The sequence below is a fragment of the Saccostrea cucullata genome, unplaced genomic scaffold (genome assembly GCF_032062105.1).
Source record: "Saccostrea cucullata isolate Sc308-1 unplaced genomic scaffold, CSIRO_AGI_Scuc_v1 ctg12316, whole genome shotgun sequence".
NCBI classification, from domain to species: Eukaryota; Metazoa; Mollusca; class Bivalvia; order Ostreida; family Ostreidae; genus Saccostrea; species Saccostrea cuccullata.
In genome coordinates, this window is record NW_026926023.1 from 51,522 (window position 1) to 67,482 (window position 15,961).

Genomic DNA, 15,961 nt, shown 5'->3' on the forward strand with positions numbered 1-15,961 from the left:
GATTTTTCTTATATATTCCTTACATGTAAAACTTTGATCGTCCATTGTAGCCCCACCCTACCTCAGAGAACATGATTTGAACAAACGTGAAACTACACTACCTCCATTTCAATATGATTAATCATGACCTTCGTTTTCTTGAGATTTTAAAAGATTTTTTTCTTTTATATTCTTAATATGTAGTTTTGATCGTCCGCTGTTGACCCACCCTACCCCCGGCGGTCATCATTTGAACAAACTTGAATTTACACTGCCTGAGGATGCTTCCACGTAAGTTTCATCTTTCCCGACCCAGTGGTTCTTGAGAAGTCTTTTAAACATGCCGCCAAATTTTCACTATATTTTAATTATTTCCCCCTTGAAATAGAGCAAGACCCTTCATTTGAACATTGAAACCTCAGAAAATCTCACTTGAGCATGGTTCTCGAGAAGAAGTCGAATATGTTAAAAGTTTACAGAAAGTCAAAGAGACAGACAGACGGACGGACGTACTGCAGACAAATTGTGATCAGAAAAGCGCACTTGAGCTTTCACTTCATTTGAGCTAAAAGTGGACATTTCATGTTGGCAACTCAATGAGAAAATTAATAGCAAAATGGACTCCTATTATCTAAACAACTTGTGACAAGAAATACGAATAGAAAAGACCTCTTCCCCTTATATATTTGCTACTTAAAGTGAAATCTGATTATAAGTGAACCCCTTATCTTAGAAGCCGAAAAAAGAAAAAAAAAACTGATAAAAAGTTCACCACATATCTTGACAACTAAAACAGATTTACTGATGGAAAAGGAACCCTTTCTCTTGAAGAAATTCTAATAAAATGAATTAATGTTAAAGGTACGCAACAGGGCAACATGATGACTATCAGTAAAATATAAAAAGACTATATATTTAAAACATTATAAATTTAAAAACGAATAGTAAATAAATAATAGAAATTTAATAACTTATAACCAGTAGATATTGTCTTATTAAACATACTTTCATTATAAAAAATATTAATTTTTAATTAAACCCCAGGAAGGTATATAAATGTTGAAATCAAATTTACTGACTTACAAATGAGTAAAATTTGGCATTATTATGAAATCACAAAGTTCAAAATATAGGAGGAAAACCTTAACGATAATATTATCAGGTCAATTAAATGAAGTAGAAAAGTGTAGTTCAATGCAATTTATGTAGATATGCGTTCATTCAATTGAGAAAAAATAAAGATAATAGTACAATAACATACATGAAGATGACGAGAATAAAATATCATTATGCATACCAAATAAGAAAATTCATTCTTTTTTTGCAAAGTGCAATAATGAGACAAAAACCTGTCTCAAAATTCTGAGTATTATATAATGTAAAGAGAATCAAGCATGTCTAGCAGTAATACCTATTTCATTTTCACCTGAAAAAAGACAATCCAGTATAAAAAATAATATTAAATTTAGGTTTGCTTGTAAAAAAAAAACGTTCAAAATATTTTCAGCAGATAAGTCACAGTAAAGGTCACAAAGTCGTTGATCTTGATGTCATTTGAAAGAGCTTAATGAGTGGAGTAAACATACCAAATATAAAGTTTCTATCTCTCATGGTTCAAAAGTTATAGCGAAAGTTTGAAAAAGCTATTTTTAGCATATAATACACAGTCAACGTCACAAGGTTTTGTCCTTAAAGTCATTTGAAAGAGCCTTATTGGTGGACTATGCATACCAAGTACATGTATAAAGTCACAATCTCTCATTGTTCAAAAGTTATGGCGAAAATTTAAGTTGACAACAGACAGACAGACAAGCAGATAAACAGAAAAGACAAAAACAATATACGCCTTGGATCTATCTATCCGGGCGCATAAAAAACTTTTTCTTTGTATGGCTTTAGTTTTGTGGAATATTTCTAAGTTGTTCAATTATGAAATTTGCAACTATGTCTAAGGGCTTAAGCATGTAAATTTGTGAGCAAAGGTATCCACGAAATCAGATTAAAACTAAGAAATATTTTCAAATTATCGTCAAATCAATTACGTTTTCTACTTAAATTAAATCAAATTCAATTAGATGATTACATAGCATTATGAAGGGGGTTATCCTGTTTTGGTTATTTTTTTTCCAATTGTTGTCTTCTACTACCAGTTGAAAGTACATCAGTTAACAATTGTTTTGTGCTGGTATACTACAGTAATAGTATATAAATGGTGCCTGTTTTGGAGGGTAACAGTTGAAATTGAAACCCCAAGGAAAACCATTGTCAACCGACGCGTCCGGTTCTTTCAAACGCACAACTGACGTTTTGAGAATTCTATGGTGAATCGTACGCGCATAATTTCCACGCATGTAACATTACAGTTGTGTTACCCGTTGTCACGTGTGTTGCTAAGGCTGAGGGTAATAGAATGGATTGTTAACTGCGTCTAAACCAATCAGATTTTAGTATTTAACATGAAAGTATAATAAAAAATAACGTATTTGGAGTTCTACTTTTTGCAAAGGCTTAAATAACCTCTGGTTTAAAATATCAAGGTGGCCTGTGAATCATTACTTTATATTATTTCAAAACATTAACTCGACATGTACTTTCCAACAGATTAACATCTCTTCTTTTTCCGCGACCCACGAACAATTCGAACTATAAAAATCTTTGCAGAGTGCATATTTAGAAATCCCTTACTTTCTGAGTCTGTGTCGTCTTCCTCATGAAGAAGGTAATTTTCAAGAAACTCTGAGAAAGACCCTCTCTTCTGCATCAACTCTTCATACGTTCCTACTTCTGAGATAGTCCCTTCATCCATCACTACAATTAGGTCGACCTTTGGTAGCCAGTGTACCCCGTGCGTGACCAGAATACGAGTCTGTCATACAAAAATAAATAATAAAATACATGAGACTTAATCCTGACATGATAATGCAACGGAGAAACGAATAAAATATATAAAAAGATATATCAATATCAGGCACCTTATGACGTAATAATCCCTCTGGACCAATGACCTCTTTGAAAAGAGATTTTCCAACATGGCTGTCCACAGCAGATAATGGGTCGTCCATAAGATACACATCAGAGTTACTGTAGACTGCTCGAGCCAAACTTATTCTTTGCTTTTGGCCACCGCTGACGTTGATACCCTTAAGATAAGTATATAGAAAAAGAAAGAGGCATATAATGTGTACGGGAAAAATGTGATGAATATTATCTCTTAGGAATGAAATATCTCTAGTTGGAAAATACATATAATTATAATATTTGCTGAAGACGTACCCTTTCTCCGATCTCTGTGTTATCTCCAGCACTGAGAACAGTCAGGTCCGGTAACAGTGCGCATGCTTGAATGATCCGTTTGTATTTCTTCTCTGAAAATTTACTGCCAAACAAAATGTTTTCTTTCACAGTTAGGTTTTGGATCCATGCTTCTTGTGGTACGTAGGCGACCGACCCCTTTAAAAGTAGTTGATAGTTCATACTGTAGTATATAGATCCCTAGTTTAATTTATCATTTATTCTTTAGAAATGAAAAAGAAATACACATTGTGGCATATTTAACATCAAATACGTATTGCTTTTTTTAGTTTTTAGATATGATTCAAAGAAACTTTTCATATATCGCATGTTTCCTCTTTTTATCATAACAATCTATAAAATTAAAACAAACCTGTACATTGACATGACCCTTGACCTTGCAATAGATTTTAAAAATATAATTCGATTGTTTTTTTTCCATACACATGTATATTTCCCCTTTTTTATCATAATTTATAAAATGAAGACAAACCTGAACATTAACGTGACCTTTGACATTCTCCATCTCTCCCAACATGGCGGCTATAAGTGACGATTTCCCCGCCCCCACCTGTCCTACCACGGCCACAAGTTTACCTTCTCTCACCTTAAGGTTAATTCTGTTTTAACAATAGAATTATGTATAAGCATATAAATAATTCTTCACCTCTCCTTCTTTTTAAAATCATTCTTCATTCTGTGGATCATTATACATTAACTACATTGAAGGATACATATCTCAAATAATATGCATCTTACAGACTGTACCTGTTTAAGGTAGGTTTCCGATTTCTTCGGTCCCAGGTAAAATATCCGTTATCTATAGAAATTGCATACCCTGCAATAGACATAATTCTATTATAATTTTTATGTCAACCATTTACAGTAAAACTCGGTTATAACGAAGTCACTGGGACTTATGAAATTACTTCGCTATATCCGTAATTCGTTATATCCGTATAAGAAATCTGTTAAATTTATAAAACTGGGGATCCAAAATAACTTCGCTATAACCGTGAATTCGTTATATCCGTGTTCGTACTAACTGAGTTTTACTGTACTACTCAAAATCAGTATTAAAAAGCTCAGAACTTCACTTCTGCTTTCATAAAATGTAATCGATATACAGAAAGATACCGAGGAATAATAAAACATTTCTTTAAATCTTTATGTTTCGTGGTCTTTTCACCAATTTTACCCTTCTAGCTACGAATTTTAATAATACCTGTGGTTAAGGAGGTCGACACGTTCTTTTGATTGAGGTCCTCCTTACAAAGGAATTTTTCTATTCTTTTTAGAGATACCAGCATCTGTATAGTATATGCAGCATTTAAAAAAATTACACGGCCTTAAAAATATTCATTGGCATTGGATATAATATGATTATTATTAAATGATCAGGAATTTTGATGCTCTCTGATTGGTCATGACGTCGTTTTGTGTGAGGTACCTCAGAGTGAGTTCACTTCATATGACATTCTGGGAAGTTGTGTTCTTAGGTTTTCCTCTTGACTTACCATCAGTTTGCTTATATTTTCTTCGACCAATCAAATTGGTCGTCTTAAAGCCTGTGTCGTTGTGAATGTTAACATGGCAGACGCCAGTTTTCAAATAGACTACACTACTTTCTCAAGTATAAAAGTTAAGTATTCTTGTTAAATAATATTGTTTTTAACTACTAGTATCATTTTTTAAACTGTTAAAAATAATTATTATCTCTGCTTACACTACGCATTATATTGTGAGTGTTTATATTTGATATTTACAAGAACTAAAGTGTCAAAAATGTTGTAAATTTCCTGATTTTTTAATAAAACGGTTATTGACATTTGACTTTGGTTTTCACTTGACTATACGCGCCTAGACAAGTATTGGTTGACCTTGGACTTCGGTCTCGGTAATAATTGTATACAATGGTTTATAAATACTTTGATAGGAGAAATACTAAAATGCCTGTGTAAAGACAGAGTTTTAATTGGCTTCATAGAAAGCTTTGCACAATTAAAGCTTTTTTTTTTTCATCTGGCTAGGAGCAGCATTAGATTTTTGTATGAGTGGCTAGTTATTACTTTATTTATTTTCTTGAATGGAATTAATTCATAAATAAAATGCCCTGCTGTTAATAAGAGCTAATAAATGCTTCTTTATTTAGCTATCATAATAAGCTAATAGTAGCATAATAAGCTATTCTCCCTGTTTTTCACATCATGCAGTTTAGGTATAATTTTAATGATTTCTCTCCATCATCTCTCCCGTAATCTTTTATTGGCAATAAGTTGTATATTTTTTTTCTTATTAACACTACATTGCATTCAAATACTGTAAACGTATTACATTTGACTGTGTATTCTTTCTAGCGCTTTTGGCGGAAAGGAACTTCCGCTAATTCAAGTACAACGCTAAATGTCTTGCACATATGAGGGGTGATCAAAAAGTTCACAAACTGAACTTCGGTACACACATAGCGATACACAAGGTCTATAAATAGCATATCCTGAATAAAGTTTCTCTCCCTGTTTGTGACGTCACAATGTGAAAATGACGTCACTATTTAGGTCACTTGTGACGAAAAATGGTTGTCTCAGTCGAACTCGTTCAATAAACGACTGTACAATTTATTGTAATATCTTAGAAATCCCTCTGCAGTATCATAGAATAATTTGTACACAGTTTATAGAGATAAATGAGTTCCTATAAATTCAATTAATGATTGGATTAATCGTTTTAGTGAAGGAAGGCTGATGGTTAAAAATGATACTTGTCATCTTGCGCAGTGAAAGCAAGTTTGAAAAGATATGTACTTTTAATTAAGCGATTTGCTATCAAAGACCTCCAATTGGCACTTTGAAAAATAGTTGAATATTTGAACAATGATATGAGTATTAAATATCTAAAATATCGTTTTCTTTAGATTTTAAACATATTAGACATGATAAAAAGGATGCACCCATTCTCTATCCACCTTGAATAAAGGTCTCTCCTGAGACAGAAGATTTGTGTTTTAATGGTCGCCATGCTTATATTTGGAAAGGATGTTATTATCCATCCATTCTGTTGCCGAGATATGGCAATGTCTGACAAATGAACTGTTTTTGTCATAAAAATTAACTCACATGGAAAGAAATATAAAACTCGGAAAAATCTTTCAACTTTCAACAGAACGCTACGGAGGTGGTCACGTGACTGCCAATATCACGTGATTCGCGCATGCGCAGAACGATGGTTGATGTGCATTAAAATCATAGAGGATCAATTTAAAATATAATCAACATTAAAACCAAATATTGTTTCTTGTATGGAAGTTATTCATTTAGTTTGCGAACTTTTTGATCACCCCTCGTATATACATAAATAAGAACATTGAGAAATGCACTAAATCAAATCTATGCTAACTCGTTCAAAAATCAATTTCCGCCAAACATCGTACACGCCAAATATAATACATTTACAGTAAAACGAAATTTTCTGTTTCAATGTTATTTTTTGACAGCAAGTATCGTGCAAAAATTGCAATAGAAATGATGTAAAATATATAAAGACAAAGAAATGTGTGAGTGTTCAAAAGTCCATTAAAACGATGCAAAAATAGGAGCAGAGAAAACAATGACCACCAAAACATAAGAGGTGGGATCTGGTGCCATGGAGGAGTGAGCATCCCCTGCCGACCGGTCAAATCCACTGTGTACTCATGTGACGAACGGGAAAGAACGAAAAAAAATCTATCAACAATTCAGTGTGTAAATAACTGGATAACAATTAACATGAAACGTCTAGTATCTTAAATAAGTGTCATTGCATCACTACTATCATTGCTGGAAAAAAAAAAAAAAGTCGGAGCATTTTACTGAAGGTTAGTTCTTACATATTGTAAGACCAATTTGTAATCCGTATTTCAAAAAGGAAAATCCTGAATAAATACTGAATTCCATTAAATCATACAGTTCTGCGAATGATGAAACATTGTTTAAACAGTTTTAATCAAATATTTAAACAAATGGGAGTACCACAATTGTAAACTTAATGCTCAACAATTAGTTATACTGTTTACACAGTACCTGTATGATTCCTGTGATGACGAATGGAACAATTGTTATAGAGAAGCGAAGAGTGTTGATAATGGTGAGGGAAACAAACACTTTACTGGCATCCAGGTAATTTCCTGATGTCAAGGTAAAAATCAGCAACACAAAATAGCTCATCTGAAAATTATAATGGTTACAACCTTACAAGTATTGGTATATGCATAATGCTTATTAAAGTTAACATTATAAAATCTTTTTATCTAGGTCATGAAGAAATACAATTGTTAATATTTCGAAAAAGATTGACTGCATAACGTATTTCTAACAATGTTTAAATATTTTACAAATTTGTTTTTCAAATAAAAGTTATTTTAAGGACAGAAAGATAATTTCAAATTAAGTGCAAATATTTTGACCAAAATATACGTATGCCATATGCATGTATCATACTTTAAACATCAGGGAAAGATACGTTCAAATTCAAAGTTGCTATTAGAGAGCCTTTTGAAGTTTCATTTAAGATATTACATATATTTCTTAATTTGCAGTTTGTAGAAATAGGCTAATGCAAAGAGGCCTTTGGAACACGTCCTTCTAATATAATCTCTTCTTTATTTAGTTTCCATACATACATGTAACTATCATAATGCTTAAAGTGTACCTCAAAATTATTTTTTTTTATGTTTACCTACCATAAATGGACTGTGCACAGAGAAAAGCGTTGAGAAAGCTGTGACAACACACACTTTTTTCAGAAAAAACATCTCACGTAACCGAATATTCAATAGTTTCTTGGTGAAAGGTGGCTCCCACGTGTACATCTTTAAAACCTACATAAAAGTTTCACTTCATTAATTCAAAATTAAGTCAACATTTCTTAAAGAAGAATTGGTGCCATCAAATTAAAAAATAACAATATCGGGTTAATTTTTCCTTTTACTAAGATGATACAAATATGCAATTTAAAACTCAACAGAAGTTTTTTTTTTTTTACCTGAACATAAATATAAATCATAAATTTGTACCTCACTTTTAAAAGCTACACAGAGAAACCCATTTTTCCCCTATCTCCTTATGAATATTTTATGTCTTTTAATCCTATGTTAATTTAATCAGAATATAAAACAGGTTTTTGACAATTTTAAAATACCTAATTCATCGATTCTATATTTTTAAAGCAGTTAATAAATTACACTTACTTTTATACCACTTAACACCTCATTTAACAGTTTTATCCGACTAGACTTAAGTGCTAGAATGATTCCTTGGTACTTCTGTTGAAGTTTTCCAAAGAGTATGTTAAGCGCCGATATGATAATGATCACTGCCACGCTTCCCAGAGTTGCAACGCCCATTTGATTCCAAATAAGGTATAAACCTAAAGCCAGCATAAAGGGAAAGGACAGGATCTCATACTGAAACATGAAGGCGTCTTGTATTCGCTGACAGTCCACTGACATCAAATTGACAATGTCACCAATCGTGTAGTGACTTTTAGCAGCGTTATTCATTCTCAATGACTGAAAGATATCAAAAGCACATTCAAAATAAATCCTTAATAGAATGAAAATATAAAAAAAATGATTAAAATGGCACTGTTGAAATCATTGTACTAAATTGAATAAAATAACCAGTTTTTAAGGTAGAAAGGGGAGAGGTGATTGTTACACCGAAACTTTCTGTTTTTAAATAAAAACGCCCAAAGTTTCCAACAAAGTTTATTTTGTATTCCCGTGTAACACTTTACAAAGTTAAACACAGGACTCGACTGAGTAACTAATTGAACACACAAATTCTACGCTAAATATTAAGAACTGCCCAACCTACAGACTGTCAATCACTGCTAAATTAACCCGTTAATTGTGAACACTATGAATTCTGCATTTTGTCATGGCCAGCACTTCGGACATTCAATCCCCCTGAGATTCGGGTGATAAAAGTCAGCAATGCTGATACAAGAGCTAAATTTCCCAGCCAAATCTTAATGAGCGGTCATGCCCTTATCACATAGACAGATCACTGCAGTCTGTAGCTTAGAGCAATTACTACAAATCATCAAGATTAAGATAATATAAATCAAGCATTAATTATACAAACAATTTCAAACAAAATTTCACTTTAACAGTGATTAATGCCATGCTTTTGTATAAAATCAACTCAAATATCCATAATATATTAGGGTTGGGGTCAATTACTTTGAAATGTAATTAAATACTTGCAAATACATTGATAATTTTGTCAATTACTTAAAATTACAATTACATTGATTTTTTTCAAATGTAACTGATTACTCTCAATTACTTTGACAAATGTAATTAAATACATTTCAATGACTTCAGTTTTATTTCAAAAAATTTGAAAAAACATATGCAAGTATATACAGGCATCAAGTACTAAAATTAGTGTTTTTACAATTTGGAGTTCATTTTTAGAATCATTAGATTTTCAAACACAGTATCACTTAAGCAACATCTATCAGGTCTGAATATTTTTATATCAATCCCTTGGCCTTGAATTCATTTTTGGTTCTAAACAACATGTTTTTGTGAACTTTTTGCAAAGTTTTTGTTCCTGGGTATACTTAAATACATTCAATTACTTGTAATTGAAAGCAGGCTCAATTACAGATTACTTCCACTTACTTAGAAAAATGTATTTTATTACACTCAATTACAATTATTTTCATCAATTACCCCATCCTTGTAATATATTTTATCTCATATTCCATTGTCAGAGCCATAATTCCAACATTCGTCGGAACAAATATATTTTATTTTCACTTTAATTTTTACCTTTTGATATATCAGTCCTACTAGTGCTACTTTCACTTTCAGACCCAGGGTCATCATACAAAATGCACCCTGAGTGAAGAACAGCGACTCCACTACCCCACTAATAAAGAACAAGATAGCTAGTCCCCAGCCATTCCACAGCGGCCAGTCCTCTGTGTGTTTGTTCTCAAGGAAATCTATCATCAGTCTGCAAAACAACGCTGATTTATGGTGGGTCTCTTAACTCTTACATAGAAAAATTGTTTCGAATTTAATGTTTAACAGCTATTACTGTGGAGATCTGTCCCGAACTGTGTGCTTAATTTATGTACATCTTAATTGAGAAAAAGAGGTAGTTTCACTAACTCCATAAAATGGCCATGTCATTATACCAATTAACTGACCAAGTCCTCACGTCCCAGTTCGAATATCATCATAAAGTAGAGACTTAGTGCTTAAATTTCCTATACAAAATTCTTCTAAGAGTCCAAGTTTTGATACTTATACTATGTGAAACTACAATGTTCGTGAATTTTGAAGAAAATAAGTGAATTTAAACTTTTTCAACTATTGATTAAAATATGAGCCCACCCCGCGTTCCAAAAATTGTTTCAGTGAGTAAAATCTTCCGAAATAATTCTTTCAGTATATAGTTAAACATTTTAGATCAGAGATGGGGGGTTATGAAGAAAATTCAAAAACGGCTTAAAATTTGGCCATTTTAAAGGAATTTTCAAGATTTGAGGAAATTAACGCAATTCATGACGTCATAATACATGGACAAGAGAAAAATTACATCATTTCTAATTGATATGAAGACACCTAGAGTCCAAGTAAAATCTAACATATTTTCAACTAAAAACGAGCAGTCTGATTTTTCAGAAATTCACAGGGCCAAAATATGCCAAAGATGAACCTTGTTCTTTATTTTGGAAAAAAGAAGTGAATGTAGAGGAAACTCAAAAATGTATTACAAACAATGATGATTGAACACTCAACAACTCACTTAAGTAGCAACGGTTGAATCATGGACAAAACGTCACGTGCGATTTTAAAGAAGGAGGCAAGTAGCCACTGTTTCCAATAGGTTTTTGCCACAACTTTAAGTAAAGTTGGTCGCGCTTGGTGGGAATTCTCGGAGCCTTCTTCGTCGTGATCTCTATCTGATTTTTGATTGGATATAAGAGGTGTTGACTCAGATCTGAAAGTATCATTTTGGTAGATATAAGGATGGGAAAAATTATTATGTTGCATTCTGAATAGAAAAAAATTAGGTACGTAACAATTAGAAACACTCACAAATGCAAGAGTATCTTTTAAATTTAGATTTTAAAATGACCTCGCCCAATACGTAGCAATACACACACACATAAAATAAATAACTTTATAAATAGACTTTTATCGAGCTAGTTTTTAATACTTCATGGTTTTGATGTTTTGAGTAAATGAATTTATGTTTTAGACATAATTAAGTTTTCTGCAAATATGACGGAACCAAACTTAACATTATCACTCTGTTTATGCAGTGCCAAAGTCAAAGCTACCCGGAACAAACCTGACGTTTCTTGTGGCCTGTTTATGAACTTCCTCCTTCCAGTTTTGTTCTAGTTCTGGGACACACGTCTCTGATCGCAAGTAGTCCACCTGGTTCCAGAGGTCCTTAACTTCCAAAGTTTGTCTATACGCTTTCCACAAGTCTTAACCAAAAAATATACTCTTTTATATAAATACAGGGTAATGGAAGCCTCAATTAATAAATGAAATCATTTCTTTATTATTATAAGAGGTCATCGTGAGTCGAACCATAGAAATTAACCTACATGATCACGAGATTCAACCAAGAACGACTTCACCTTTTAAGAAATACAGATGATTGGAAGTCAAAAGCCATGAAATCTTTATATATCATTTGTAATTGATCTTTTTTTCGTGTTGTAGATAATGGTTGATCTAAAATCTTCAAGACTGATTAACGACGTAAATGAAAACATACCCATTAAACCACCAGAAAACCCATCTATTGAGGACAGATGCAGTCTCCTCCGGGGAATTTTCTCTCTGGGTGGAAAATGGTACAACATGAATAAAAATACCAAATATTTACATCCACTGAATAATTTCACTTTACTTCGTAAGAAAATCATTGCCGTTTTTCCTTTCATGAACAACACTAGGCATATCAACTATTCTGAATAACTTGTTCCATCAATAAAAGATAATATGACGTACAGATCAATAATGAATTAATAAATATTTTTTTTAATTCTACAGTGAATAATTATTTATGCAGATATAAATATAAACAATATAATGTGACTGTGGCGTTTTTGACTTTGATGTTGATATTGCTCTTTTGATAATAATAAGATTTTATTTTTGGATGCATTGGTGTTTTTGTATTTGCTTTGTTTTTATTGTTACTGATCTGATCTGAACTGTTAAAATATTTCCAGTTATAAATGTTTCTGATATATTTGGTAACAGATAATTACGTTCTAAGAAAATCTTAAAAGTATTAATCTGCCATGAAGAGCGAGTGCTCGAAATGTCTACCTGTGCAATCTGGAGAAATCCTGTGTTTAAGTGACCTTTAAGTAAATTTTTAGAGAATTTAGTGTATTAGCCTATCAGGAGAAAGAGTATTTTGTTTGTTAACCTGTCAGGGGAAAGAATACTTAGTGTGTTAATAACTTGTCAGGGGGAAGAGTATTTTGAGCCTTCATTGGTACGAATAAATGGTACACTGAACGTTTACTTGTCATTTGAACCAAAATTTAGAATGTTTTTTTCTCAGGTCAGAGTACATATTGTTTTTATCATTACTAGTAAAGAAAACTTCAAGTTTAGAGTTTGATATAGGCTTGTCAGCGAATGAGTACAGAACAAGTTGTATGCAGATGATTGTAAAGTAGACATAGTATATAATACTGGTGACACAACTCGGCTGTAATAAAAAGATAGGATTAATACACATAAGGCTTTTTATTACTCTGCGCGATATTGTCCTGTAATTCCATTGGATTTATACACATAAAGCTAATTATCAACTGTTTATTATATAAATGTTATTTACATCGAGTATTCGAGTATGATTACATTAGTGTGTGACACAAGTCTACTTTATAACATTTTTTCATGTAATATTGCCTTTTATTACATACTTAGTAATAAATACAGGTTTTTTGCTTTGATATGGAGGCTGATAACCTATTTTTAGAGAACACCCTTAGTAAATTAAACCACAAAAACAGTACTTGTGATTATACACAATTTTGGTGGGTTCATATTCTCTTTATTTTAACTTTTTGAAAATAAGGTAAATCTTAATTTACAAAACATGTAATAGATTTTTTTTTCTAATTACGTATTGGGGACACTTGAAATAGAAGTACAGAAAAAAAAACCGAAACTGTATGAGACAATAGACTGTTTACATTTTAAGAAGTCGGTGCATGATTATTTACTTATTTTTTCTAAACTTAACGTGTTCTGTATTTTATTACTAAGTATATAATAAATATGACTGCCGTCATGAGAAAAGGGCCCTTATCTTTTAACGTCACAATGCTCAGAAAACGACGTCAAAGTTGCGGTATTGTAAACACGGAAGTAAAAGAAATGTCAACTGAACTGCGTTTCGTGATCTAGAAATAAAATTGGATTTCAAAGTGTAACAAAAATTTTGATAATTTGATGCAGACATTTTTAATAGGAATATAGTATTCATGATATTAATACTATTTAATACGTGAATTTTATTCATAATTCTGTATAAGTATTTAACTTGATGTTGATTTTCGAGACATTGGACATGCACATTGCTAGGAACAGCGATTAAAACGATGTCTATTCATGACAAAATTAAAGATGCTGCATATTTGTTTTTGAGAAATTTCCAAATGCTTTAATTTGAATTCGTGTTAAGAAGTTTTAATTGAAAGGTATATTCCATACACATGTTATTGTACTTTTTTTTCAGAGAGATAGATAGAAAGAAAGAGCGAGAGGTCTATGCACTTATAGTATTACTGTTCTTATAAGCACTTCTTTTTTTCTGAAAATATATACCATAATTTAAAATGTATATAGCCATTTTAATTTTAATCCATAGTGAATCATACTGGTGTACCCCGATAGCCAACCCACTGTAAACTGTCGATTTTAAAATGTGTGTAAAAAAAGGGGGGGGTGGAGTAAGTAAACAAGCCAAAAAAATCTCCGATTAAAAAGACAACCGGTTAAAGCTAATTTAATGCTAAAAAACATAATCCCTCTTTGACTGGATACTAACATGGGATCCAATTAAACTCTCTACATCAACAATAAATAATTACATACTAAATCAACAGTAAGAGAATATATGCTAAGGGAAAAAAGAAAAAAAATACGGAGGATAGGGATGCCATGAAAATTGCTAAAATAAATTTTGTTTCAATGACTAATTTAAAATGATCGAATAAATACATGTTTCAAATTTCTTAAATTGTTCCGATGAAATGAATGAATGAAATCGTATAGACTTTTCCCAAAAACATTTTAACCAATTTCTAAGAAATCGACAGTGATATTATGAATCAGAATATTTATAAACCAGAAAAAACCCGACCCACTATAGTTTTGAACGAAAAGATAGCTGAAGAGGTGTAGCTTTCCGAAAAAAACGACAGACTGGAGACCTACAGTGTCACCCAAGATAAAAACTGTATATTTATTGCGCACAAAAAGTCGCGCTTTGTTCTGGATTAATTCTTCCAAATGCTTACCTCAAACGCGAAAAAGATAGATTTAAAAGAAAATACCTTACTCCTCTATAAAGTACTCTAGTTGAAATCTATAATATCCAAAAGTTATGAAAATGTTTAAAATCATAAACCACTTCAAACTTTAGACAACAAAGAAGTTTAAATTTTAGAATGACGAAAAAATAAATTTAAGCACTGGTGATGTTCATTTCCAAACTTTAATGAGCGTGAAATATGTTTCACTGACTACTGAATTCATGATATGAAGAAAGTAAGTCTTGTTTTACGTTGACATCTTTAATCCTGATACGTACATGTACATGTATCTAAATACCACGCATATCTCGACATTAAATTTCCGTTGAAATCGAAATACTGAAGTTTACATCATAAACCTAAATTGACTCATAATAAAGGAATTAATAAACAAATTCACATATTTCTGCATTGAAAGAAAAATACTGTCTACATTACAGTCGCACGCAAGTAGGATCGGGGATGGGGGGGGGGCTACATTGAAAGTCCAGTCACCCCCCACCACCACCACCACCATGCACCACTTTCTCCACCACTTTTTGTAGCAGCAAAGTCAAATCAGTGCACAATAGGACAAAATGCAGTGTATTATGTTTGATTGAGAAAACATGATACGGCAGGAAGTCTGAACCTAACCAACCCCCAACCACACCCCCCCAGCAAAATTGGATTCGAGTTTGGACAATTCCCACGTTTTGGTTCACAAGTTCTTTGTAATGGTAAATTGAATTTTTATTCTGGCTGTCCCCCACCCTCTTTTCAAACAATGCTACGTCACTGAGTTGTAGGGGGACAAGTGAAATCGAGTCATATATATATATATATATATATATATATATATATATATATATATATATATATATATATATATATATATATATATCGAGAAAGTAGTATGTTTTGAACTAATAACTAAGAAAAAATGGATTAGAGCGGTAGATTATTACTCATACAAAAACATAAAAGTATGTTGGACGTAATATTTCATTATTGGTTAAGACAATCGCATCGAAATGTGAAAAGCTTTTATTACGTGTCAGATTAGCCAGTGTCACGGAGGAAGGTTAATAGATGACCTTTCCTGGCCGTAAAAACGTTTTTTTGCTTGTCAAGAAATATT

The 15,961-nt window shown here is 32.1% G+C and overlaps 1 protein-coding gene across 1 annotated transcript in view; it reads right to left on the reverse strand.

The window, feature by feature from the left end:
- The window catches only part of LOC134270413 (multidrug resistance-associated protein 1-like), a 58,309-nt gene extending 46,590 nt beyond the window's left edge, over nucleotides 1–11,719 (reverse strand). Inside the window, exons 1-12 of the mRNA XM_062752639.1 lie at nucleotides 11,619–11,719; nucleotides 11,070–11,318; nucleotides 10,085–10,271; nucleotides 8,492–8,812; nucleotides 7,985–8,122; nucleotides 7,326–7,469; nucleotides 4,496–4,580; nucleotides 4,039–4,108; nucleotides 3,764–3,890; nucleotides 3,253–3,429; nucleotides 2,952–3,119; nucleotides 2,665–2,845 (exon numbers count right to left, since the gene is read on the reverse strand). Of these exons, the coding sequence (XP_062608623.1) occupies nucleotides 2,665–2,845; nucleotides 2,952–3,119; nucleotides 3,253–3,429; nucleotides 3,764–3,890; nucleotides 4,039–4,108; nucleotides 4,496–4,580; nucleotides 7,326–7,469; nucleotides 7,985–8,122; nucleotides 8,492–8,812; nucleotides 10,085–10,271; nucleotides 11,070–11,317 (1,846 nt within the window). The 5' untranslated portion in view covers nucleotide 11,318; nucleotides 11,619–11,719. The remainder of the gene's footprint in view (nucleotides 1–2,664; nucleotides 2,846–2,951; nucleotides 3,120–3,252; nucleotides 3,430–3,763; nucleotides 3,891–4,038; nucleotides 4,109–4,495; nucleotides 4,581–7,325; nucleotides 7,470–7,984; nucleotides 8,123–8,491; nucleotides 8,813–10,084; nucleotides 10,272–11,069; nucleotides 11,319–11,618) is intronic.
- Nucleotides 11,720–15,961: the final 4,242 nt, after the last annotated feature.